This window comes from Magallana gigas, chromosome 3, assembly GCF_963853765.1.
Source record: "Magallana gigas chromosome 3, xbMagGiga1.1, whole genome shotgun sequence".
In the NCBI taxonomy this organism is placed as follows: domain Eukaryota; kingdom Metazoa; phylum Mollusca; class Bivalvia; order Ostreida; family Ostreidae; genus Magallana; species Magallana gigas.
Genome location: NC_088855.1, coordinates 26,028,150 through 26,055,475, shown reverse-complemented (window position 1 = coordinate 26,055,475; position 27,326 = coordinate 26,028,150). Strand labels below are relative to the sequence as shown.

At 34.0% G+C, this 27,326-nt stretch overlaps 1 protein-coding gene across 3 annotated transcripts in view; it reads left to right on the top strand.

Moving 5' to 3' along the window:
* The window catches only part of LOC105347658 (DNA damage-binding protein 2), a 61,391-nt gene extending 36,309 nt beyond the window's left edge, over window positions 1-25,082 (top strand). For all 3 annotated transcript variants that reach the window (XM_034481713.2, XM_034481712.2, XM_034481714.2), the window contains exons 7-10: window positions 21,204-21,346; window positions 22,356-22,520; window positions 22,747-22,792; window positions 22,967-25,082. In XM_034481713.2, the coding sequence (XP_034337604.1) occupies window positions 21,204-21,346; window positions 22,356-22,520; window positions 22,747-22,792; window positions 22,967-23,211 (599 nt within the window). In that variant the 3' untranslated portion in view covers window positions 23,212-25,082. The remainder of the gene's footprint in view (window positions 1-21,203; window positions 21,347-22,355; window positions 22,521-22,746; window positions 22,793-22,966) is intronic.
* Window positions 25,083-27,326: the final 2,244 nt, after the last annotated feature.

Here is a 27,326-nt window from a genome sequence, read left to right as displayed (position 1 = left end):
AGTCCAATATTATTCCTAAGTACTCCATCTCCTCACATGGACCTTTTGTTTTCTTCTCTGATATTGGAATTCCTAATTTATTGAACACCATTGTCATTATCGCCATGCTTCGGAATCCTTCATCGCCTGTTGGGTCAATAGTCAAGAAATCATCTAACAAATGTAATATATGCTTAATATGGTAATTATTGTTCAAAATCCAGCAAACAGCCTGAGAAAGCATGTCAAAGATTTTTGGACTACTTCTGCATCCAAAGACTAATCTTTTGTAGAAATAATATTTATCTCTCCACTTTATTCCATAGTAGGGTTCCACAGATGCCGATAAAGGCAATAATTTGAAAGCATCCACAATGTCTGTCTTGCACATAAGTGAATTATCACCTAATATCTTCAAAATATTAATAGCATCATCAATTCGAACATACTGGAGTGAGTAATCTTCCTTATCAATAAGACTGTTGATACTGACTTCAGAAATGTGTTCGTGAGGTGATGATAGATCGACTATCAATCTATATTTTTTCGAATATTTTCCTTCCACCACACCAATCGGACTTATACGATATATGTCATAGGGTGGCTTTTCAAACGGACCATCTAAGTATCCCTTGTCTAACTCATGTTTGAGTAAATTGTCCACTACATCAGGATTCTTTCTAGCAGAACTTAGATTTTTGCATTCTAATGTTGTAGCTGGTAATTGGGCAATTCCTGTGTCAAATCCTCTTTCCAAACCATTGATAAAAGTATTCACAAAATCTCTATCTGGGTGGTGTTGTAATTCAAGTTTAAAGGCCATGATGTTAATTGGCGTTACACATGTATTTCTCTTCCCACAAGAATCCGTTTTTGTAGATGTATTCTCTAGTCACTGTTTCTCCATTGTATTTCCGTCTTTTTGTCTAACAGCAGTTTTGCACTGAATAGATGCATGTTTCCCTAGCTTGCAGGCTGAGCAGATATGAACTAAATTACAGGATTGTCTGTTACAGCCATTTTCTCCATTGAAATTGTTACATATCTCTTTTCCTTTGTGTGTTAATCGCGGTCTGCCTTGAACATCAAGTTGATTGGACGATCCTCTGTATTTAGAATGCACAGGGTTATTTTGGACAGGATTTAATTTAGCTTTTGGGCAAAAATGAGCTGTGTGCGTCATACTGTTGCAGCTGTCACATCTAATCACAGTTTGACCCGCGAATATGGAAGTAAACAGTTTCGTGTCTCTAACTGACCAATCGACTCTTATATTTCTTTGATGGAGCAGGGCGCTTGCTCTTGCGGAAAATGCCTTGTGATAATCGTAAAAAGCTGGCCCACGCGTCATGGATGCCATCTCTACGATGTCCCTCTCATATGCATCCAACTCTTGTCGTCTCTCAGGATAAACCTCACACATGACGTTTTTAAACTTGGAGAAGGCCAGGATAAATTCGCTTATTGATAGATTTCTCTGCAGTCTGACATCGTGATTTGGTTTGATTAATATGACTTGACCCTCGTTATCTTGGATTTTATGTTCTTCATTTTCACGGGGCAAAAGTAAAGTAGCCAAATTAACATCTTTACCTTGTATAATGTTGTTGCGCAGAGTTGTGGACACCGTCTCTATAAACGGAACAGAATTCGAAGAGACCCGTGTGTTTAGGTCGGTTGTTGTTCCGTACGTCAATGACTGGTTTCTGTTCCCGTTGTGAGCCTGAATGCTGCTGACTGCGTTCGTCAATGATACCAATGACTGTTGTATGTTTTCTACAGCGTGGGTGAGCGAGTCTACTTTCGCTTCAGTGGACATCCGCCCAGCCTCACTTTCGATAACATCAGATGAAGTTGCCGGAAGTACGGGTAAGACGTCGCCATTTTGAATCGCGTTAGAGTCAATTCCTTCCCCGCTTGGTATTGTTCTGTCACTCGATTGGTTTGAATTCAAAACATTGTCTCGATATATCTGAATCAACTGCGACTTTTTTAAAGAAGCTGGCACCAAGATACTTGCCTCTTTAAGTCTCCGAATTAACTCGGTCACCGACCAATTTTCAGGCTCGTTTTCATCCCATCGTGGAATTTCACCGCGTGTACGTACATTTCTAACGGGTTGGCTCGCCTGTTTTCGCTTTTTTCCAGTCATGTCTAGTCTATTAATATCACATGTAAGAGGTTAAAAGTCAAGGGCTGAAGGCACTCAGCCGTGTCTTGTAAACACAACACACGTGGATTAACGTTAGTTACTTTCACTATATATTTAACACCTTTCACAATGTTGTTTATGTTCCGCGTTAATATCAACGATAAATCCAAATGAATTAGGGTATATTCCAAAGGAATCGGTATAAAATACTTTGAGTGTTTACTGTTCAACTGCAAGCTACAAACAGGCTGCTGCGATAATATGATTGGCTTAGCGTAACACGTGATCCAACACAGATGAAATACGATCTGCTCTACATGATTTTATATAAACAACTTTTAATTACATTAAATTACATTTGTAACCAATATGAATTGACTTTATTTAAATAAACTCGAAATCTAACGTGAATGAATATTAACTGCAGTGTTTTCCCTAGGGCGTTTGTACGATGGCCGATAGCGGCCGTCACTTTACACAAATGTTTTCTGTGTAACGTGTACAGTGTTTTCACTGAAACTTACTGACACATTACACCTAAAAGTAAAAGTGTACAAAGTGTACAGTGTCAATGTAAAATTCAATGTACACTCTACACCAACGTTATGTGGGTAAAGTGTCAGGAAAAGTTTCATGTACACTCTACATCTAAAGGTGGTATCAAGTAACAGTGTGGAGAAAAAAAAATTTCTTAATGTGGAGCATGCAAGTTACTAATTTTTAAATGTTTAAATTTTAAATAAAATCAATAAATATAATTTCCAAATTTATGCGGAATCGAAAACAAAGAAGGAAGTTGTCTATTTTTGGTTTGTTTGTAGGTTTTCGTGCATTCCAATATGTAATTCGGGGGAGGATGATGAAACAATTGTTTTGTTTCCTCTTCCGAAGGACCGTCCTTTGACAGTTAGCGACTTGCTCAAGTACTGCCTGGCGTTTAAAAACATTTGCATTCCATTTTGTTTACTATATTATTAATCACAGAATCACTAATATCAAACAAAAACTTTACAGTTCACTTTATCTTTTAAATAAAATAGAAATGTTAATTGCTAATGTAATGATAAGTATTGTCATATTATTACATGTTTACGATGACAATCAGTCAGAATACTCATCGCATAATATCAAAAACGACAAGCCAAAATGTGTAAACTAGATTTTGATTGTTTAATTTTGCAGAATATAAATATATATAATATATAGATATTTTATATAGTAATTTACAATTCATTGCTTATGTTTCCTGCATAATTTTAATACGTTTTGCTTCCCATATAATTTTTAAAATAAAAATGTTAATCTATATGCATAATAATATCGACCCTATACTTGCCTACTTTATAAAATAAATTTGATTTTACATTTATATAAATGTCTTATCATTCATCATTTAATTGGATAGAAATGCCTATAAATTGGACTTATGGTTTGCTTTGTCAATGTATTTTTTGGATTCATCTCCAGTGCATTTATAATTTACTGAAAAAAAGATAATGAATCTCTATAGCCTATAAATACACATTTAATATCTTAGAATTAAAATAGACTATAATTCTTTATTTCAATTCATTAACTTACATGTACCATGTGATCTTGTCGGCATTTTAATATTCCCAGGCTGATGTAAAACGCCCAAAGAGGCACAAAAGAAACCACGTGTTTTTATTTTATTGACTTGTTACTTGATACCACCTTTAGATGTAGAGTGTACATTAAACTTTTCCTGACACTTTACACACATAACGTTGGTGTAGAGTGTACATTGAATTTTACATTGACACTGTACACTTTTACTTTTAGGTGTTATGTGTCAGTAAGTTTCAGTGAAACGTTGTACACGCTACACACAAAACATTTGTGTAGAGTGGCGGCCGCTATCGGCCATCGTACGTTTGTGCATAGAGGTATAGGCCCCCGCCGTGCATCACACAGTGCCGCCACGCTTTCCGCTATGCATACTGACATGTATTATAAGCAAAAATTCTTTTCCCAAATTTTTCAGATCCTAACAGTGATAAGTAAATGTAAAGTTGTCGTTATTTCGTTCAATCTTCATAAAAACTTTTGCACCCGCAGAGAGCGTCGCTAACTTCGATCGACATTGATCTCATCAAGGGGGAAAGTGTTTAACGGTTAAAGAACTGAACTTATGATTGAGATATATTGAAACTGGGATTATAAATCGGTAATAAATGCATAAATAGAGGGGCAATTACTACTTGTTTTAATATAATGTGCCTTCTTCGACACCTCCGCCATTATCGAATGTTGGGGATTTTCCAAGATCTAAAAATAGCACAATGTTCCCTTGGTTGTGCTATGATTGAACTGTTTATTTGTCGTAAAAATATTGGAAACTTGAGACCAAATGTACTCAAATAAAAAAACAATATACAGTTAAGCTTGATTGCAAGTCATATACGGAAGCGATGTCACATTACTATAACATAGAGACATCGTATAGTATGCCTCTGAAAATGACTGTCATGTGAAGAGAGACTGACTGCAAAGTTATAGTGCAGTAATTAATTTTAATTAAATTTGGTGTCAAAACAAGTTTGCTGTAATTGCATAGTTCTGCCTGTTTCTTGCCCCCCCCCCCCCCCCCCCCCCCACCCCTCCCAAAGAGTTTATCTCTGTACAAAGGGAAAAAATAAAACAGAAGGTGTTAGAACTGCCTTGTGAATCTATATTTCTTATAAAAGCTTGTGAAGGTCAGCCTCTTAAAAAAGTAGAAAACCCAGAAAAATATGAATAAATATACATTTATGAAATACAAATAGAATGGAATAATACTTGTTGGTGTAGATTTCATGAGAATTCATTAATTATAGTACATAACATGCAGTACATTTCATCATTTGGTTATATTATTTTTACGTGCAGTGATTTCGCGCTGGCTGTGGCGCTGTTACGTCGCACCGTGCACCAAATCTCGCGCAAGTGCATAGGAATTAATACAAGGTATACTGATTTTGAGAGCATGTTGGTTTTAAGTGTTTTTGTGTCCTATATAGTTGAATGAATTTACAGTTTATGTACTTATGTTGTTGGATAGAGGGAATTATACACGATCTATGTATACAAATATAGTCATATCAAACCCGTAAGCCATTATGGCCCTTCAGGCCTTTGATTTTTCTTAGTGCATGCATAAGATCCCGTCGCACAACCTTAGAATAATAGGTGGCATAAACAGTTTGTCCAGCGGGAACAGCATGTGTGAGAATCATGCCATGTCTGTCTATAAACATGATGAACATACTCTTAACGACAGATTTTGAGACTTTTGCCTTTTTTGGTGGTGGTGTTCCCGGTGTTTTCCAAACACTTGATGCTCGCTTTCCATCTGGGTCATTATAAGAAATAAAGCCAGGTTTCGTCTGTTATTATGATACGATCCAAGAAATTTTCCCGGTCTGATCCAACACAGTGAAGGAATTCCCGGGAACACAAAACTCTCCGTTGCTTTTCTTCTGTCAAAAGTAAAGGAAACCAGCGTGCGCAGACCCTTTGCATCCTTAAATTCTCAGATAGAAAGCGATGAATGGATGATTTGCCGATCCCCAAAATTTCTTCCGTCTCCTGCACTGTCCGACGTCGGTCATCACGAATAGTGTCATTTATTATTTCCACTACGTTGTCATCGATTTCCTTCAGTCGGCCTCTCTTTTCCTGCTTAATTTCTTCATACCGCTCCGTGTATCTCTTATGCCACTTAAACACCATTTCTGTGAGCTTCTGTTAGTTTTAACTTTTTGTGGGTCTCCGTTGGTGGCATTCCGAGCTCTTGACAAAATTTTATCACGTTTAAGTGCACCGCCTCTGACGTTGACGCCGACATTTCTCTTCAACCAAATTTATTGAACCGTCGCAAAACACATCATAAAATCTTTAAAAATTACGTCATAATTACGAAATATTATGGGAAGTTTAACCACGATTTCAAAATCATTCTTATGTATTTTAAGTTTAAAAAGACGTTTAGTTTTTACTTTTTGAACGATCATTCTTTTCATAGGAAGAATTAAATTTTGTCATTTTGGCGTTGCGCCACTTCTCAATATTTTTACATGAAAAACGCTCACTTAAAGTATTTAAAGTTAACTGATTGTGTTAAAATATTATATTTTTCTTTGAAATATTGTCCTTTTTAATGTGTACAAGTTTCATTTCTCTGTGACTTTAATTTACGGAAAAATACCGCTTGTCTATGTTATTTTGGGACAACCCTTGTATGCATAACTCCTATAGTATAAAAAACAGTATAATTAATATCTCTAAGTGCCTTAAAGACTTCGAACAAAAATTTAAAACATAGACTTGGGGGGAAATTCCCAAGGAATGAATGCCCAAATGAACAAGTAGCCCCAGAGAATCAGAGAGTTGATGGGGATGGAGGGAGGGTAGCTTCTTAATCGAGCGTCTTCTCAATAGCGTCTTCTTCTAAACAATGAACATAAATACCAGACTCTCCCATGTAGGTATCAATTCCCCTGATTACTCTTATCTAATGCATGTAATTAGTAATATGATAACACCGACCAACTTTGTAAATAGAAATTTTGCCCAACAACAGGCTAAGCATGTAATTTGATCCACGCAGCTATAATTGTTAAATCAAAAGATAGAAATATAATAAGGAAATATTTCAAACAAATACATAATATACACAGGTACACAGATTAATTAAAAATTATTTATAAACCATAATTTAACACATTTGAATTTAATTAAGTAAAGAAAGTTGACTATAGAATGTGACCCATGGGCCTCTTATTTTTTGGTGTCCATCTGTTTGTCTGTCCGTCATCTGGAGCCTTGTGATTTTTAGCTTACCTGTGCTTAGAGCTCAAGTGAGCTTTTCTGATAAAAATTGGTATATTGTCTGTCGGCGTTGGCATGTGTGTTGTCGTTTTCATATTTTCATCTTCTTCTCCAGAATCACTGGGCAGATTTTCAATCAAACTTGGCACAAAGTATCACTGGGTGAAGGGGATTCAAGTTTGTTTAAATGAAGGACCACACCCTCTTTAGAGGGAAGATAATTTTGAATTATTAAAAATTTGTTGGTATTTTTAAAAAAAATTCTCAGAAACTTTTTGACCTGAAAATAGTGTAGAGTCAAGTTTGTTCAAACCATAGTCCTTGGGGGTAGGGTGGGGCCACAATGGGGGGATGGATTTTTAGTTTCTAGCTCACCGAGACGAAGTCAGGGGGAGCTTATGCTATACCCTTGGCGTCGGCGTCCGGACCTGGTTAAAGTTTTTTTTGCAGGTCCTGTATCTAAGCTATTACTTGTCCTATCTTCACCAAACTTGCATGAATGATGCATCTGGACCTACTTATGGACTTGAAAGACTTGGATGCTGAATCTGAGTCCTAAATTTCAGATGCTGGAGGAGGTTAAGGTTGTTGGACCAGGTTAAAGTTTTTGTTGCAGGTGCCCTTTGATAGCAATATCTAAGTTACTGCAGGTCCGTACTTCACCAAACTTGCATGGATTGTGTGTCTTATGATACTGATGCACCAGACAGGCTTGAGTGCTGAATCTGAGCTATAGGTTTCGGATGCTGGAGGAGGTTAAGGTTTTTGGAGCAGGTTAAAGTTTATGTTGCAGGTGCCCTTTGATAGCAATATCTAAGTTACTGCTGGTCCGTACTTCACCAAACTTGCATTGATGGTGTGTCTTATGATACTGATGCACCAGGCAGGCTTGGATGCTGAATCTGAGCTATAGGTTACAGATGCTGAAGGAGGCTAAGTTTTTAGAGCTGGTTAAAGTTTTTGTTGCAGGTGCCCTCTGATGATTATATCTTAGTTACTACTTGTCCTAACTTCACCAGACTTCCATGAATGGTGCGTCTTATGATACTGATGCACCTGACGGGTTTGAATGCTGAGTCTGAGCCATATAGGTTTCAGATGCTGGATATTGTTAAGTTTTTTGGAACAGGTCACATGTTTAATAGATAATAGTACTATTTCAAACTTGCATAGTTAATTAAACTGTAATATGAATGAATCACAGAGGAAGCTTCAGATGCAGAGCTTGATCTCCATTATCAAGGATGCTAAAAAATATATCTTAGTTATTACAGGTCCTAACTTCACTAAACTTGAATGGATGGTGTGTCTTATGATACAGATGCACCTGACAGGAATGGATGTTGAATCTGAGCCATATGGTTGCGGATGCTGGAGCAGGTTAAGGTTTTAATTGCTAGTGCCCTCTGATGATGATATCTTAGTTATTACTGGTCTGAACTTCACCAAATTTGCATGGAGATGCGTCTTATGTATACTGATGCACCTGACAGGCTTGAATGCTGAATCTGAGCCATAGGTTTCGGATGCTGGATGAGGTTTAGTTTTTTTTGGAACAGGTCACATGTTTTATAGATGATAGCTTGCATAGTTGATTTAACTAAATGAATAAATGAAACGCAGAGGTTGCTTTAGATGCAGAGCCTGATCTCCTTTATCAAGGATGCTAAAGAAATCTCCTTCCTCACTCAAACCTGCTCGATAGATAGATGTGTTTGTTGATAAATGATATAACATGATTCCTATGATATAGTATTGTATGGTATGAAACAATATTGTTTAATAAGATACAATATAATATCATATGTAATATTATAAAAAGTTATATGATACGATGTGATATTGTATAAAAAAAAATTGATATTTTATGTTATGACATTGTAACATGATATCATTATGTATAGTATTGTATATTATGATACAATATTGTATAATATTATATTGTATTATTAATTTATTATTTTATCACATGATACTATTACATAAGATATTGCAAAATATAATATTGTATCCTATGATACAATATTGTATATTCTATAATATTGTATCATACAATATTGTATAATATGATATTATAGTTTCTGTAATATAGAATTATATCACATGAAATTGTATAATATATTACTGTAATATTATATAATATCGTATCATACGATATTGTATAATATGATATTGGTTTATAATATGATATATTATCACATCACATGAAATTGTATTGTTTGATATTGTAAAATATATTATTGTATCATTTGATACAATATGTATTATATAATGTTTTATTATATATTTTACTTTATCACATAATATTGTACAGACCCTGAAACGTGCTACTACACCTCTAAAACGAACCGTACCGTTCCGTGCAAGAAACGAACCGTACCGTTCACAAAACGAAACGTACCGTTCACAAAGCGTACCGTACCGTTCACAAAACGAACCGTACCGTTCACAAAGCAAACCGTACAGTTCACAAAACGAACCGTACCATGCAAAAAGCGTGCAAGATAATTTATGCAAGACCCGCCTCCAGACGGACAAAAAAGCGTACCGTACCGTGCAATAAGCGTGCAACTTCTATATACGGCTTATTGACCTAATGTCTTTCGATGAATACGGACCGAGATTATCGCTGACCAGTTAAGTTCAATATTTTGTTAGATTTTGTTTATACAGGATTAGAAAAAACACACTAAGATTTAAAACTGTAATTCTTATTAAAACAGTTACAAAATATTTTAATTTAATTTCCTTTCTAAGACCGTAATCATCTCAAAACTTGCATCGCTGATTTCTTAAACATTGTAAACTATTAATGTTCACACAATTCGTGATTATACTATTTTGATTATTTTTATGAAATGTTTGAAACATTGGGTACATACTGGGCCTTACATAGCTTTTAGTGATTCTCAGTAAAGAGAGAGAGATGAATGCGAGAGAGAGAGAGATCTCGTTACCTGAGACATTAAAAAAATAGCGTATGTTTAGAAATAAATACATTATGGGTAAACAAAGGTTGAAATATAATATATAATTTTATATCCCTTTCAAATAAAAAAAAAATTGCCGACTTAAATTACACGGACCTTTTGATTTGTTAATTTAAATCTACAGCTAAACTTTAAACCAATTAAAAATGAGAAAAGAAAACATTTTTAAATATTTGTGGATGTGCTGTAGTAAATGACAACCACATATTACTGGTGACTCGAGTGATTTGTACTTCAGCTATTTATGTAGCAATAAATAAACAAAAATCACTCTTATATGATATATCATAGATAAATACATGTACAAAATCTTAGTAAAATAAATGCAAGTATTGAACGAAAAAAAGTACACACAGTTCATAAAATAACTTTCAACTTTATTTCCCGCATAGCTGGTAATGGCTTCGTGATTTCACATGAACAAAAATCACTCGTGCGATATATGTGTACAGAAGCTGATCAGAAACACAACAGCGTCTTTCATCTTGGGTTCTATACACAACAGGTGTCATTGTTTTATTTTGTTTTTTGGCAGTTATTGTACTTTACAACTAACTCCGTATATTTTGACGCTTAAATAGGTGTACACGAGATGCCGGTATTCGCACCTTTCCACGGACACATGTTTGGTAACTCATTACAACCTGTCGTGTGTATAGTCTGAATATATCTTACTTCTACTTTGTTTGTTTCGTGACTTTTCTTAATCTCTAAAGAAACAAAAGAACTGTCTGTAGATATGTACACAAACAACTACAAGGAAGACTATCGGCGCGTGGATCCGTAGAACAATTCAGCGACTCTATACATGCGGGATTTTCACAAATATTAACTTGCAATAAATATCATTTACCGGGTACATTAATGTACCAAAAAACTGATTAATTATATTGTAAATAGTTGAATGGGATTTTAACAGTTTGCAAGTAGATGTAAGCACAAACACAGCTCTTTTTAAATTTATTTTCAATCTAATATGTGTGATGTGAAATAGCGTCAAAATTTTAACCGTCGAGATCAATCTGAATACATCGTCTACTGTACAAACTTTTAGTGTTGAAATTGTTGCGAAAACCATGAGTCAAAAATAAATAAATTAAATTCATACAAATAAAAATCTAATAATTCCAAATTGTTTGCACACAATTACATACACTCAGAGAGAGAGAGAGGGAGAGAGAGAACTTGTGTGTTGATTATATTACTTAAATTAAAGTTTTATCTCTGAACTATATTTGTAAGGCAATTATTACTCAGGTGAGCGATGTGGTCCCTGGGTCTCTTGTTTTAACTCCTAAGATATTTCTAACTTTAGATTTTGCAAAAACAAAATGGTCAAATTTGATTAAACTGATGGAATCATTTGGTTAAATGAAATGATCTGTTTGACTGTGTCAATATTTCATGAATTTCTTCACCAATGTTCTGCCAAAAATATAGTCCTTGTTTGATTCTAAAATTTGATTACAATTTCTATGCCAAGTTGTATAATAGTAAAAAAAAAAAAAAAAATTTAATAGTTTAATTTCATTTCATATTGATTTAATGAACTTTTATTCATATTTAAGGTCTTCCGTTTCCAACGGAAGACCTTCTTGTTATTGCTTTGTTTCTGTTTCCCTTATTATTATTCTTTTTTTTTCTTACGCATTTTTGTGCACGCAAGTTCTCGGGAACGGCTTGGCTGATTTTAATGAAACTTTCAGAACTAACACATATTGATCTGAACCTTATTGGAAATTTTTAACATTGATGACGTCATTTCCGTTTTAGAGATATTGACGTTTTTACGATTTTTAGAGGGTCGGCTTGTCCGGTGTTTTTCTCCTAAACGAAAACAGATATTTGACTCAAATTTTCAGGGTTTGTAGACCTATGTTTGTGGATATGACAGAAGCATTTTCATTGTTCTGTGACGAAAAACACCGAAGCTCGCCTGCGCTTAAAAATTGAGATAAAAAGCGTCATGATTTTTTTGTGGTTTTCTTTGAATATCTTTTTTCTCAAAAGTATTTTGTTAAGACTTATAGAACAAAAAAACTTTAAAAAGTCAAGAACTTTCATTTGACATTAGGGAAAAGGGGCTTGCCCTTTAAATTAAGGGCCGAAAGGGCTCTAAAGTATTCTAATAATATCTTTTTAATGTGAAATATTTTGTTATACTTTTTAGAAGCAATTATGTTCATCCTAACGTTCTGTACCTATACATGACAGTTGTTTACTCCTTTGTTACGTATTTAGGGATTTTAAGGGGCCAGCAGTCCGAAATTTTGATCTTATATATCTGAAAATGGAGAGAAATTTTGAAAAGCAATGTTGAACAAAAGATGCTCCAAATAATGTCGTTAACAATTTGCAACCATAATTTGTTTGTTATCCGGTCCCGAACAGGAGTTATAGGATCGGCCCTTAAAACGATCTCTTCCAGACATCTCGAGAACGGTACATAATTTCTACATACTTGTTGAACAAAATGTGTTTAAAATGACAAGAGCTTTCTTTTTATATCACGAAAAAGGGGCTGGCTATTCAAATTAGGAGCCGATAGAGTTCTAAAGTCTTTTAATCATAACCTTTAATTGTGAAATATTTTGTAATACATTACGGAAGCAATTATGTTAATCGAAATGTTATGTACCTATACCTGAAAATTGTTTACTCCTATGTTATGTAATAAGGGATTTTAAGGGGTCAACAGTCCGAACTTATCATCAACGTCCCAAAATTAAAAAAAAGCAATTTAAAGGAGCAATATTGAACAAAATACGTTAAAAATGTGGTAAACAATCTGCAACAAAACTTGTCTGTTATCCGTTCCCAGGATCTCTTCCAGATAAATCAAGAACGGTTACAAATAACTTTTTACACAAAATGTATCGAAATCAAAAGACCTCTTATTTGATATGAAATAAAATGTGGCTGGTCCCCAAATTAGGGATCCAACGGGGTGTATAATCCTTCATCCATCGCTCTTTTAGATCACATCTGCATTTCCTGATATGTTTCGTTGATGAAGATAAAAGGCAAAGTCATTTCCTCTTCTAAAAATCGGAAGGAAGACCTCCTCGTTGCTTGCAACGAGATCGTGTCTAGTTACTTTTGTAATCTGGTAAACCAGAAAAGACTCCTTCCTTAATTAATTGATATACATGGAACAAAACTTGTCATAATACTGTATCTGATAAATATATGTCCAACCAATTCTCGCCATTAATGTTACTTTACAGGCAAATCAACTTGATAGCTTACTGTTTATTCCACGGTCTCCTGACGTTGCACATTTTTCTAATAGTAGAAAATATATATTCTCTGGTATATTTTTTTTATGATGAGAAAAATATAAAACATCAGATGCCTGTGCTTAATTGAGAATCAGGATATTTTCCTAACAAAATGACTAGTATGTTTCCAAATTTTTTAAAACCATTAAAAAAAGTCTATGATATATCTGTTTTAAAAATATTGTGTTGTTTAAGTCTTTTTTAGCTCACCTGAGCTGAAAGCTCAAGTGAGCTATTCTGATCACTTTTTGTCCGTCGTCCGTCTGTCCGTCCGTCCGTCTGTCCGTCTGTCTGTCCGTCTGTAAACTTTTTACATTTTGAACTTCTTCTCTAAAACCGCTTATCCAATTTCAACCAAATTTGGCACAAAGCATCCTTATGGGAGGGGGAATATAAATTGCAGAAATAAAAGTCCGATCTGTATTCAAAGCGGAGAAAACCTTGAAACTGTAGAAAAAGGGGGGTGCATTTTTAAAAATCTTCTTCTCAAGAACTACTGATTCCAATTCAACGTAGTTTAGCATAAATTATCCTTATGGGAAGGAAAATATAAATTGCAAAAATTAAGGTCTAATTCTGTTTCAAATCTGAGTTATTACGAAAATAATAATAAAGGAAAGGCGTGTTTCAATCGGATTCGGCATCCGGTAAAATGGGTAGACAAAACTTGGCCTGGGCAAAACAAAAGATAAGCAGTTATTAATCTGCCAATCTCATTAAAATTTCAGGATATTTGATGGACCAGTATATTTGTATTTGCTGTAAATATTGCTGCAAAATAATGCGTATTTGGAATTGACGATTGCCGATCTGCCCCGGCTTTTATTTTGCCACGGCCCGGTTTTGCTTACCCATTTTACCAAGACTCGTATTCCATACTTCTAAAACGAGGTTCTTTGTTTAAAGCAGCCATGACATTATACGAAAAAGGGTCGATCTGACTATGATGAATTTGCTTGTTGTGCAACAGTTCGCGTATGAAGGGAAATTTTTGAAACATGAAAAATATATTGGTGCCGATTTTGTGAAGTAAATTGAGGCTAAATATTTCAATGCGTTGACAGTTTTCACACATGACGTTGATGTTAGCTTGTTCTGATTTTCGTTTCGTTTTCATTATTTATGCTTTGTAACCTGGAAACTGTCGTCGGTATTTCGTGATTTTTACGTATCAAATTAAACAGAGACTTCGGTAAATCAAACAGTTACGTTAACTGTTTACCTGCGCAAATTAAGCAAAATCTGATGTAGGAGTACTGAAATACAATTCATTCTATCGGTAATTCGGCATTATTTTTTGCGTAATGGTAGATTAATGCAATAGGTTTTTGTTGAGATGCTCGGCATTTTCTCTAGTTTATGAAGTTTAAATAGAGTTTGATATCACTTACGGAAATATGTAGGTATATACATGTATATATATGATTCATTTCGAAAAAATAATTTGTGTTCTTTATTTGTTATACATGTAGTGCATGTTTCTTGTGTTTAATTGTTAACAATTTCTATTTACTAACCATTTTTGAGTGTTTGCTTCGAATTATAAGCAAGATACAGAGATTTGCTAACAATTCTATGTTTGCACACAGATCTTAAAAGCTAAAGATTAAATCAAAGTACTGATAGTACTGAAAAGCGCTAACCCAGCTTCTGTATGTATATAACAGATATATGTATATAGCATTTCAGCTTCTGTATACGCACTATATTTCCTCATCACTGCATGACAGTCCCTGCAATGATGTATGTAAGCCCCGTACATTAATTTCACAATAACCCATAAATTAGATTCACAATAGCCTGTGCAGTTATGTGCATAAACCCCTGAAACTGGTTCCCTAACCAGTTTAAATGATGTATACTTTTGCTTATAGGGGGCGGTTATTCGATGCACTGGAAGTTGAAGTCTAACGATAATAAAGGGCTGAGCTATGCTTAGCGCTTTAAAAAGTAAAAAAATTGTCAATATTTATTACGAAAATTTTCAAAATCTGTTATTCCAGAAACCAACTTATTGAATTGTAAACTTAACCTTTTTAGCTCACCTGAGAATGGGGCCAAAATGGGGGGTCGAAGTTTAACAAATGAATATATAGAGTAAATCTTTAGAAATCCTCTTCTCAGAAACTAATCGGCCAGGAAAGCTGAAACTTGTGTGGAAGCATCCTCAGGTAGTGTAGATTCAAAGATGTGAAAATCATGACCCCTGGGGATAGGGTGGGGCCACAATGGAGGGTCGAAGTTTAACATATGAATATAAAAAGGAAATCTTTAAAAATCTTCTTCTCAGAAACTAATTGGCCAGGAAAGCTGACACTTGTGTGGATGCATCCTTATGTAGTGAAGATTCAAATTTGTGAAAATCATGACCCCCGGGGTTAGGTTTGGGCCACAATGGGAGATCGACGTTTTACATAGGAATATACACAGTTAATCTTTAAAAATCTTCTTCTCAGAAACTAATCAGCCAGGAAAGCTGACACTTGTGTGGATGCATCCTCAGGTAGTGTAAATTCAAAGTTGTAAAAATCATGACCCCCGGGGGTAGGGTTGGGCCACAATGGGGGATCGAAGTTTAACATAGGAATATATACAGTAAATCTTTAAAAATCTTCTTCTCAGTAACTAATTCGAATGCAAAGCTTGAACTTGTGTGAAAGCATCCTCAGGTAGTGAAGATTCAAAGTTGTGAAAATCATGACCCCTGGGGGTAGGTTGGGGCCACAATGGGGGATTGAAGTTAAACATATGATTATATACAGTAAATCTTTAAAAATCTTCTTCTCAGAAACTAATTAGCCAGGAAAGCTAAAACTTGTGTGGAAGCATCCTCAGTTAGTGTAGATTCAAATTTGTGAAAAGCATGACCCCTGGGGGTAGGTTTGGGCCACAATGGGAGGTCGATGTTTTACATAGGATTAAACAGAGTTATCTTTAAAAATCTTCTCAGAAACTAATCAGCCAGGAAAGCTGGAACTTGTGTGAAAGCATCCTCAGGTAGTGTAGATTCAAAGTTGTGAAAATAATGATCCCCAGGGGTAGGGTGGGGCCACAATGGGGGGGGGGGGTCAAAGTTTAACAAAGGAATTTATAGGGTAAATCTTTAAAAATCTTCTCAGAAACTAATCAGCCAGATGATTCTTTATAATTGTTAAGACTTTGGCCCCAGGACAATTCTTTGGCCTCACGAGAAGGTTGAGAGTTTACTGTACGTTTATATCCCATATATAAACTATTGTTAGGGATCTTTTTGAGAACTGCAATACTCAACACATGATATGACTATAAAATCATCCTGTTAGAAAAGGGACTAATGATTATAAACATAAGAATATCCAGGGGAAAATGGATTTTATTTATACAGGATTTACATGAATTATTGTATATTGTCCAGATAGTTTGTATTATGACTCCATTGAGCTGATTTTATCATACCTATTGTTCCTCAGGTGAGCGATGTGGCCCATGGGCCTCTTGTCAAATTTTGAAATTGTTATTTATACATAAATGCAAACCTTAAAAAATGTAAATTTATGACAGGGCGATGGCACATGTATATCATACTATAAACATCAATATCTTGTTTAGTATTCAACGAAAATTAATCAAAATTTTACTTCAAATTAGAATTTTGATAAGGAAAATTTTGATGTATCATTTTATACGATACAGCGTCAGTGTGAAACGCGGTGCATAGTGTGACATTACTTTTGGATCAACCCTTGTATTCTATGACTATGCAAACTTTTTAAGTGTCAATAATAAATTCTTAGGAGCTAATAAGAACATTACAGACAAGTGTGGCTGAATTCATTTGTCCCAAGGGGGCCATTATCTGAGCCATGGTTTAGATGGAGCATGTGTGTAGGGAAAATTGATAATCTGTAAAATGGGCAGTGGGTTGTTGGTTATTAGGGCCCCGTTCTGTGGATGCCCTATAGTGATCAGTCTGTCTGTCCATCTGTCCATCCAAGAATGCTTGTCCATTGCATATCTTCTCTCCCCTTGGCCTAATCTGGCCTATACTTCACCCACAGAAAGCCCTTGGGTTAAGGGTGTACAGTGATCTTGAATCATGTTTCTAGGTGTAAGTTTAAGGACATAGCAGAATTATAAATAAAATCTCTGTCCAGAGCATATTTTCTCTCCCCTTGGTCCATTCAAGCTCATACTTCCCTCACAAAGTGACTATGGTCAAAGGGTGCGCAGTGACCTTGAATGAAGGTTGTAGGTCATATTGGACCATGCAAAAATCCTCTTTTTAGAGCAAATATACATATACTTTCCACTTAGCCCTATTTGGTTCATACTTCACATAAACAGAGTTTATGAATAAGTGGTGTGTAGTGACCTAGAACCAATTTTCAAGTTCATATATGAAGGTCATAGCAAAATTATATTTAAAATCCTTGTTCGAAGCACATCTTCTCTTCCTTTGCTCCAATCTGGCTCATGCATCACCCACATGATTCCTTTGATCAAAAGGTATGCAGTGACCTTGAATGATTTTGTAAATCAAGTGTCAAGGTTATATCAGATCAAACAAAAATCCTGTTTTTAGAGCATATAAATACCCTACACTTAGTCTTTTTGGCTAATTCTTTACTTAAACAGAGCTTTTGGGTTAACGGTGTGCAGTGACCTTGAATAAAGTCAATGTGAAGGTCAAAGCAGATCTCTTTATAATCAGTTTTAGCCCATAGATTATTTCCCATTTGGTTAATATGTTCAGATTGGACAAAAATGCATTAATGTAAGGGGTAATAAGATTAAATTAGAACTTCTATGCCAACTGGAAAATTTTGAAGTTATAGGTCAAAGTCAAAGCAAAAGTTATCCTATTGTCCACTATTTAACCGGGGCCCTTTGAGATAGTCAACATCTCAATGTTGTCTACTTTTAATGCATTTATATATAGATCAAAAGTTTCTATCATTTAAAGGAAATAAATTATATCATTGTTAATAAAGAATTTAACTATTTTAAAAAGCTGTTTAAATTTATGAATCAAACAAATTGATGAAGAGACCATGGAATTCAAAACTATTGATATGATTGTAGTGTTTATGGTAATTTTAAATTGTTTGTAATATTAAATTCTCCTTTTTACCTATTTTTACATAGTATGCTAATTATTATGATAATGTTATGGAGTTTATCCAAAAATAGTATCTTGTACAGAAATTTGTTAATGTCTAACGTATGAATTTGCAGTGAAGTTCTGACAATTTTTATATTTAGCCGGGCTCTGCTGAAAGCAGAGTCCTGGCTGTAGGCAGGGAAATCGCCAATGTTACTATAAATAGCAAAACTTCTAAAGTAAACAAAAAACCAAACAGCGTCAAAGCAAAAGCTCTTCTTTAGTTTTTTTTTATTAATAACATGTTTTAAAAACAAGACTATGCATTTTGGACACATACAATACACATGAATTTCATGAACTACTTTCAGTCTTTACTACACAATATGCACAAAGACACACCAAAAGAACCCAACTTTCAGTATTTCACAGGGTTTGACACTAACTTTTTTACTATGGTGGATCGCAGGTCCACTGGTCAAGAATTTTTGGTGGACCTTCACAAATTCTGGTGGACCTTTATTAATGTTGAAATTTTTGTTGAAGTAATTGACTCCATGCTATTCTCATTTATTAAATGCAATTAATTTGAACATAAACATGTGTAATCTTCTACTTTAGTGAATTTATTTCATTTTCCTACATCATCATCATTTTCACTAGCAAGACATATACAGTATTTAAAATATTTTTACAGGGTCACTATTTTTTGTAGGAAGATTTATCTTCTCTCCAAAAGAAAAATATATAGAAAGAAGTTTGGAATTAAATCAGGGTGACTTCATTTTAAAGGCGTTGAGCTAATGCTCGGCAGCCTTCTAGCGATCGTCTGGATTGGCAATCGTCCAAAAATTCACGCTCTGCACCGCCTTTTAAATGCGCATAAAAAATAAGTTCCTTAAAGTATTAAACGTATTACAAGATATTTTTTTTCCATTTATTCAACTAAATTGTGTACAAAAAACCCAACTTTGCCTCCCTGGTGATTGACAACTCATTGCATAAGAATAGATTTGCTTAATCAAGAAATGGCGGATGAATACAATCAGTCCTAAGTGTAAAGATTCACTAAATATTAATTTAGTTTATCGCTTACATTTTAATTGGAGACCGTGCCCGCGATAGAAATAACATTTTAGATGTAAATTTATTTGTTATCGGGCACGGTCTCCAAAATAAATGTAAGCGATAACGTATTTAGTAATTTCGTTGCAAAAAGTAAACTCGATAATGCAGTTGGTTTGGTCGAGCATTTTAGATAGCACGTGTTGTGGATTTGTTTGTAAACAACCATACCATAGGAAATCTTGTTTCAAACGGGAATTGAAATAAATAAATGTATGTTTTATTATTATAATTAGGAACACACTGTTAATGTATTCAAATTATGAACCTGTGAAAGTTGTTCAAAGACTGTTTGAAGCAGAAAGAAACAAATTATTTTTGAACTTTGAAATTTCTTCGATTTTTGCAATTATGATGAGTTATTGTATTAAAAAAGCACCACTACCTATTTTATAAGAAAATATACTGATTACTGATTTTTGTTTTTAAAGCAGCAGAAAACATAATTCATATCCTTTTCTATTCTAAGTCTAATATCATTTGATATGACTATTAGTATACAGAAATTCAAATTATTGGTATCATTCTATATAAAAGAAAAAAATGTCAGCTCGACGCCTTTGTGGCCGTTCCCGCCTTTGATATTTATTAAGTTAACAATGATATTCACAAATTCAAAACTTAAATTTAAAATATTGTTAAATATCTTGGGACAGACTATACTTAAAATACATGTAAATTGGATCACAATGTACTGTAGAAGCATGTCCACAGCAACTAATAAAAAATCAAACTATTAAAAAAAAAAAAAAAAAGCTTGTCTAATTTGAAATTTGATTTACCGGTACTTAGTGTATTTACATCTCTAATAAAGGAAATATCTCATCATTTTGTAAGCTAATTGACAAATAAAAATTGTCTCTTTACTTCAGTGTATTTAGGGGTATTTAGACTGACCCATTTACCACCATTATGTAGAGGATAGCCAACTGGTTAAATTATAATTCTTTTAGATTTTATTTTGTATTAAAAATGTCTTTTTGTTAATCAACTATCATTTTATTGCCAATGAAGTTAATTGACACAATCATGAACTCAGAGGACAGAATAACTTCAACTTCTTTTTATAAGGAAATTCTGGTGAAGTTGCCGCAATAACAAAACTACATTGATTCATTTTTGGTTGTCAATTTCAATGTAAGAATTTGCAATAATAATCTGATTTTAAAAATAAAAGTTTAAAACTTAAGTGGACCGACGGTCCACCAGGTCCTGAACTGTTGGTGGACCTTCCATATGTTTGCTGGACTCGGGCCACCCGTCTACCATTAGTGTTGAACCCTGCTTCAGTACTTTGATTTTCTTTGTTAACTAAATTTTTATTTGCAATTTCAGAAATTTATTTATGTGTCCCAAACCTTTAATATTCAATTCAATTATTTGTCCCATTTGAAATTAGCCTTGCAGGGGTATTAGTCCCATTAGGACATTTCTTGTATATGTTTGTTTACAAAATTGCAGGAATTGGGTCATATAGGTAACATCACAAAAATAAACAGTGAATGAAGAATGATGACTAAAATCAAGATTAAAGTGATAAGCATCCTCTGTACAATGATTTAGGAAGATTTGATATTTTTACAATACTATTTAAAAATTGGATTAAATTTGGGGCAGATATTTGGCCATACCAAATATAGTCCTTTAATATTGTATGCTATTACACTAAATCCCCACTTCTAGAAGTTCTTTTGTAGACATCAGAATGAAGGAGCAGCATTGGAAGCGACCAAGTTCTTTCATTGACCTTTGATTTTATATTTCAGCTCATTTCAGTCGCACTAACGGTTGCCGCCTCTTGACAACAGATCAGTGCAATCAAGTACGAGTGTATTTAGCTCCTGAGTGGCATCTGGAAAAAACAATCTTACATCCTCATAGATTCTTTCAACACATAACACCTATCAAAGTAAGCCTTGTTGGTTAATTTTTTTTTTTATAAAAAGAGTTTTTAGCTCACCGGAGCTGATAGCTCAAGTGAACTTTTATGATCACTTTTTGTCTGGCATCTGTCTGACTGTATGTCTATCCGTCTGTAAACCTTATACATTTTCAACTTGTTTTCCAGAACCACAGGGCCAATTTCAACTTAACTTGGCACAAAGCATCCCTAGGTGAAGGGGATTCAAGTTTGTTAAAGTGAAAGGCCACGCCCTCTTTTAAAGGGAGATAATTGAGAATTATTAAAAATTTGTGTTATCTTTAAGAATCTTCTTCTCAAAAACCAATTGGCCAGAAAAGCAGTAACTTTAGTGGAAGCATCCTCAAGTAGTGTAGATTCAAGTTTGTTCAAATCATAATCTCTGAGGGTATGGTGGGGCCACAATTGGGGGTTGAATTTTTACATAGGAATATATAGAGAAAAATCTTTTAAAATCTTCTTCTCAAAAACCGATTGGCCAGAAAAACTGTCACTTGTGTGGAAGCATCCTCAGGTAGTATAGATTTAATTTTGTTCAAACCATGATCCCCCGGGTTAGGTTGGGCCTTAAATCTTTAAAAATCAAAATCTAAAAGGATGAAACTATAATGGGGGGGGGGGGGGGGGCGAATTTTTACATAGGAAATAAATTTGATTACTAGTATTCTCAAAAATATCTAGTACATAGTATTACTACTATGCAATCATATTGACATTTGTTGATTCTCAGTTGTTTAGACTTTGTACCTGGATAATTCTTGGGCCACATAAAAGGTTAAAGTTTGGTGTAGATTTATATTTAGCTGATTTTATTATGTCTAGTGTTGCGATGTGGCCTGTGGGCCTCATGTTGAGATGTGATAATTTATGTTTTTGTTCCAAAAGTTTTAAAATTTATGTTAGTTTCATACTTTTAGCTGTGCCTTCCATTGAAATATATACCAATTTATACCAATAAATTTTAATTTTTGTTTTATTTTTGACATTTTGTGCATAGGCAACATGGCATCCCTTGTTGGATTTAGCTGTAATTGGAAGATATCCAGACCCCAACTTTGCTGGTTACCATGAAAATGAACTTCGAACTATTGACATCATTGATGTTGACTCAGAGAAAGTAGTAGCCAGACTTCATGATCCTTCTGCTCCAGGTCTTGTCTGTGTAAGTGTTATCATGGCAGGCTCCTATGGATCTTTTTCCAGAAGTTCAAATTTATTGCAACAGAAAGATAAATAACACAGCTTTATAGAATCATTACAAGATCTTACTGTGCATTTGAGTTCGTAGAATAAATACACATGTACCAAATTTTCATTTACAGTTGACTACAAATACTATTTGTTGTACATATAAACATGAAGATTAATTTTTGTCTGATTGTTTGTAGGTTAATAAATTTAATCCAGCTGGAGATACTTTGCTTTCAGGAATGGGTAAGTAGATTTTATCCATGTGCAATGATATTTCTATGTAATTTTTTCTGAAATCTACTTTGGGAAATAAATTTTTCGATTTATTTAACATATTTATCAGCATGGAATTCAACTTAAAAATTGACTTGTACTTGGGTCTTAATGAAGATTAAATATGAATTGGGTTTTTTTCAGGTGTTAATTTGCTATTATGGAGGAAAAAGGAGGAAGCTGCAAAAATTCAGGAGTCTTTTATGTCAAAGTTAAGTGGAAGGGGTTTGGATCGGAGTTCAAATCAAGGTCAATCAAGGACGGGAAGGTCAGGTCAGTCTCTGAGGGCAAATGACAAATTGAAGAAACAGACAGAAACCTCGGAGAATAAGCAAACCAAAACCAAACTAAAAGTGAAAACTACAAAGGAAAACCAGAAAAAGAAGTGAGAAATTGTGTTCCAACATGTATCAATGTACATGTATATTGTTGTTAGAAAACCAACTGTAGACATTAATTCACTAGACAAAGTACATTATGTATCAATGTACATGTATATTGTTGTTAGAAAACCAACTGTAGACATTAATTCACTAGACAAAGTACATTATTGGGCACGATCAGTTTACAGTATTGTATCTTTTCAAGTTCTATATCTTAGTTTTTTACTTTTCTACCATATATACTAGCCTGTAAATCAGAATATTAAGTGAAAGTTAGGAGGTAGAATAAAGGCATTACATTTGCTCAAGTAATTTTTTTTCTTAGAAAAGAAGTATGAAAAAACTTTGATTTTTGGATCCTATTTCAGTAAAACTTGTCTAATCCGGCGAAGGGTGGTTCTGAAAAATTTGGCTGGATTAGGTAACATCTGGTTTGGAGGACATTGTTGCAAATAAGTTTTAGTAATTAATGCAGTAGGTTTTGATCGTCTATACTCATTTTCAGTTCTTCTGAAATATATTAGACCTCCTTGATCGTGATTATGGTGCTGATTTTCATTTCATATTTTATTTGAGAGAATAAAATGTAATTCTGTAAGTGTAACCAAACAACACACATAACAAACCATATCGACAGCATTACTCCTGCAGTATCCAGAATTACAGCCCGAAAAAAGAAAGAGGTGAAGTATAATATGCAACCCCCATTTTTGATTGGCTGAAAAAATGTGTATTAATTATAACAATACTTTTTTTTTATCTTTTATTAAAATCAGTATCAATATAACGTTTCAACAAGATATCTATTCACAAACCTTACAAATAATCACAAAATCTTGATAAATATTATTTCTTATATAATCAATCTTTCTTAAAACAGTGTTTTGGACATTCAATTTACCTTTCAATACATGAAGAATTTTTTTCTTTGACATTGTTTCATCATCAAATGTACATTTCATCTTATATTTGTATATTGTATATGCAACAAAAGCTATTAAATTGTTAAAAACCAATGTTTTTTCGTTGACTTCATTGTAAAATCCAAGTACCGGTACAATAATTTTCCAAGTAACAGTAAACATAAGATAGGAACCAATTTTTTCCCAAATAGGTTTGACAATTTCACAATTATATAACAAATGTTCTATGTCTTCAAAAGGTACAAAATGGTGATACATCTTTATTCCATTTACTCACATAAACATTTTTATTTAATAGTTTGTAGTTAAATTCTGCTTTTTTCCATATATACCCTTCCTTAATGTTGAATATTCGCTTCCATTTATTTTCTTTGACCGATTTTTGAAATTTATTATCAGTGAATATTAAGTAGTAAAAATTGCTTTTTGTAGATCTTATAGATTTTGTAACATGATTTTTATAAAGAACATGTACATCATTTTTTATATTTACGTACTTTGCATATGAACAATCAGATTTTTGTCTAAAATGTTTGACAGCTCTTTTTAACATAACATATTCACAAATGATATTGTTCTTTTTAACTAATTTGTTTGAAAAATATGTTATACGTTTCCCCAGTTTCATCAAAATTATTTTTAACATATAATATGTATAATTGTATTTTAGAACTATTAAAGGCATTGAATACATTTCGATAAAACTGCGATAGCTTTTTCATTTCGAAAAAATTGGAATTGTTTGGATTACACTCATTGGTTTTAATGATATGAAAGACTGTAATATTGTGTTGTTGCAAAATCTCACTTAGTGTTCTATGTGTAATACTTTCTGGATTTACTATCCTATCTAACCATGATGCTTTAGCAGCGTAAAATTTACTCTCTACATCGATTATCTCGATACCACCTTGTTCATTTTTTCCAATTAACGTGTTTCTCTTTATTCTGTCTTTTTTTCCTACAAAAAATCATATAGGTACTTATTTTAAAACATTTTTTTAATTCAACATCTGGGTTTTTGTGAATATTAGCATTGTATAATGTCTTTGAGATAGCTAAGGTATTTATAATTGTACATTTTCCAAATATTGTAAGATTTCGTCTTTTCCAAACACTTATTTATAACGATACTTAATGATATAAACTGAATGAGTTGCTAGTTTGGATTTATATTCACTGTTTTTCAAATCAAAAGCAACGACAGGAAAATTGATCGACAATTGAGCAATAATTATCCCGCGTAAGGCGGATCGATAAGTGGCGGGATTAATAGAAGATTAGTCTCACTAGTTTTCGGTAGTTGGTTCTTTCATCGTGGCTGGTTTACAGAATAGACAAGATTTCGATTGCACAACATTTTAAAAACATAAAATGATAGGAAAATGTCAAGGAACTGAATTATTTCACCGGATTGGACAACATGTCGGAATGCACAACATCCGGATTTAACAAGTTTTACTTTACATTGCTGATTTTTACTTGTGATCTTGACTTTACAATTATAATTATACCCGCACTTTCTAAAGAAAGTTCGGGTATATTGTTGTTACTCTGTTACCCTGCTCTTACATCTTATAAACCAGCAAACTGAACTCTTGGAGTTTGATTTGGGGTATCATGTTGTTTTGTAAAAAGGTTTCACAAATTCTCTATTAGTCCTGGGGGTCAAATAATTGGTAAAAAATGACGTTTTTTCACAAAAAACCTTCTTCCTCGAACTTTTCCTACATTTTCAACAGTAGACAAATCATCTTTTGGAATATGTTTTAGGGTATCCTATAGATGCGCAATAAGGTTTCGGAATTTTCAATTTTGTCCTGGGGGTCATTTAATGGCTAAAAAATGACGGGTTTTTTTTTACAAAAAAACTGGTTTCAAAAACGTCATTTTTTTTTTGGCAGTAGCCAAATGATCTTCTAGAATATGATTAGGGGTGTCATATTGAGGCGTGATCAGGTTCCAGAATTTTTTTTTTATTAAGGATCAGTGGGCAACAAAAAAATGACGTTTTTTGGCAAAAAAAATATGGTTCCCAGAACTCCTCTTACAACTTTTGGAGTAGCTACGTCATCTCTTGGGATATAATTGGGGCTGTCCTATAGATGTGCAATAAGGTTTTAAAGATTTAAATTTCGACCAGGGAGTCAAATAGTAGCAGAAAATTGACGTTTATCACTAAAAAAACAAACATTGATCCAAGAGCTCCTCTTATGATTTAATGGATAGACAATCATATCTTGGGATACGATAGAGACTGTTCTATAAAATTGCAGTAAGGTTTTCAAAATTTAAATTTCATCCAGGGAGTCAAAAAGTAGCAGAAAATTGACGTTTATCACTTCCAAAAAACATAGATTCTAGAACTCCTTTTATGATTTAATGGATATCTTGGGATATGATAGTAACTGTTCCATAGATGTGCATTACGGTTTTGAAAAATTAAATTTAACCCTGAGGCCCATTACCTACCGGCACATACCTTTTGATGCCCTTTAAGGATCATATATGGTTAAGGGGTGGGGATCTCAACCGTTTATGATTTAATGGATATCTTGGGATATGATAGGAACTGTTCCATAGATGTGCATTACGGTTTTGAAAAATTAAATTTAACCCTGAGGCTCATTACCTACCAGTACATACCTTTTGATGCCCTTTAAGGATCAAGAATATATATGGTTAAGGGGTGGGGATCTCAACCGTTTTCAAGATATTCGTGCACTTCCTGTTCAAGGGGGGTCATGACCACCCCCGGGGCCCATGACCTACATACCGTTTGATGCCCCTTGACTCAAGGAACAAGAATATATATGGTTTAAGGGTGGGGATCTCAACTGTTTTGAAGATATTAAGGGACTTGCTGTTTGATGGGGTCAGGACCACCCACAGGGCCCATAACCTACATAACATTTGATGCCCCTTGACATCAGAAACATGAATATATATGGTTTAGGGGTCATGGTTATAACAGTTTCTGAGATATATGGTAATTTCAAATTCCTAGGGGGTGGGGATGACCCCAGGGGTCAGATCTAATAAACCCTATATATTGCCAGTAACAGTCAATATATGATTATGAATACCCTATATTATTATCTTTGTCCACTTTCGAGTTACCATTTACAATAGAGTCTACGATTCTTCCTACAAGGTTCAATGTTAGACCCCGCACCCTTTTGACAACCCCTCCCCCCT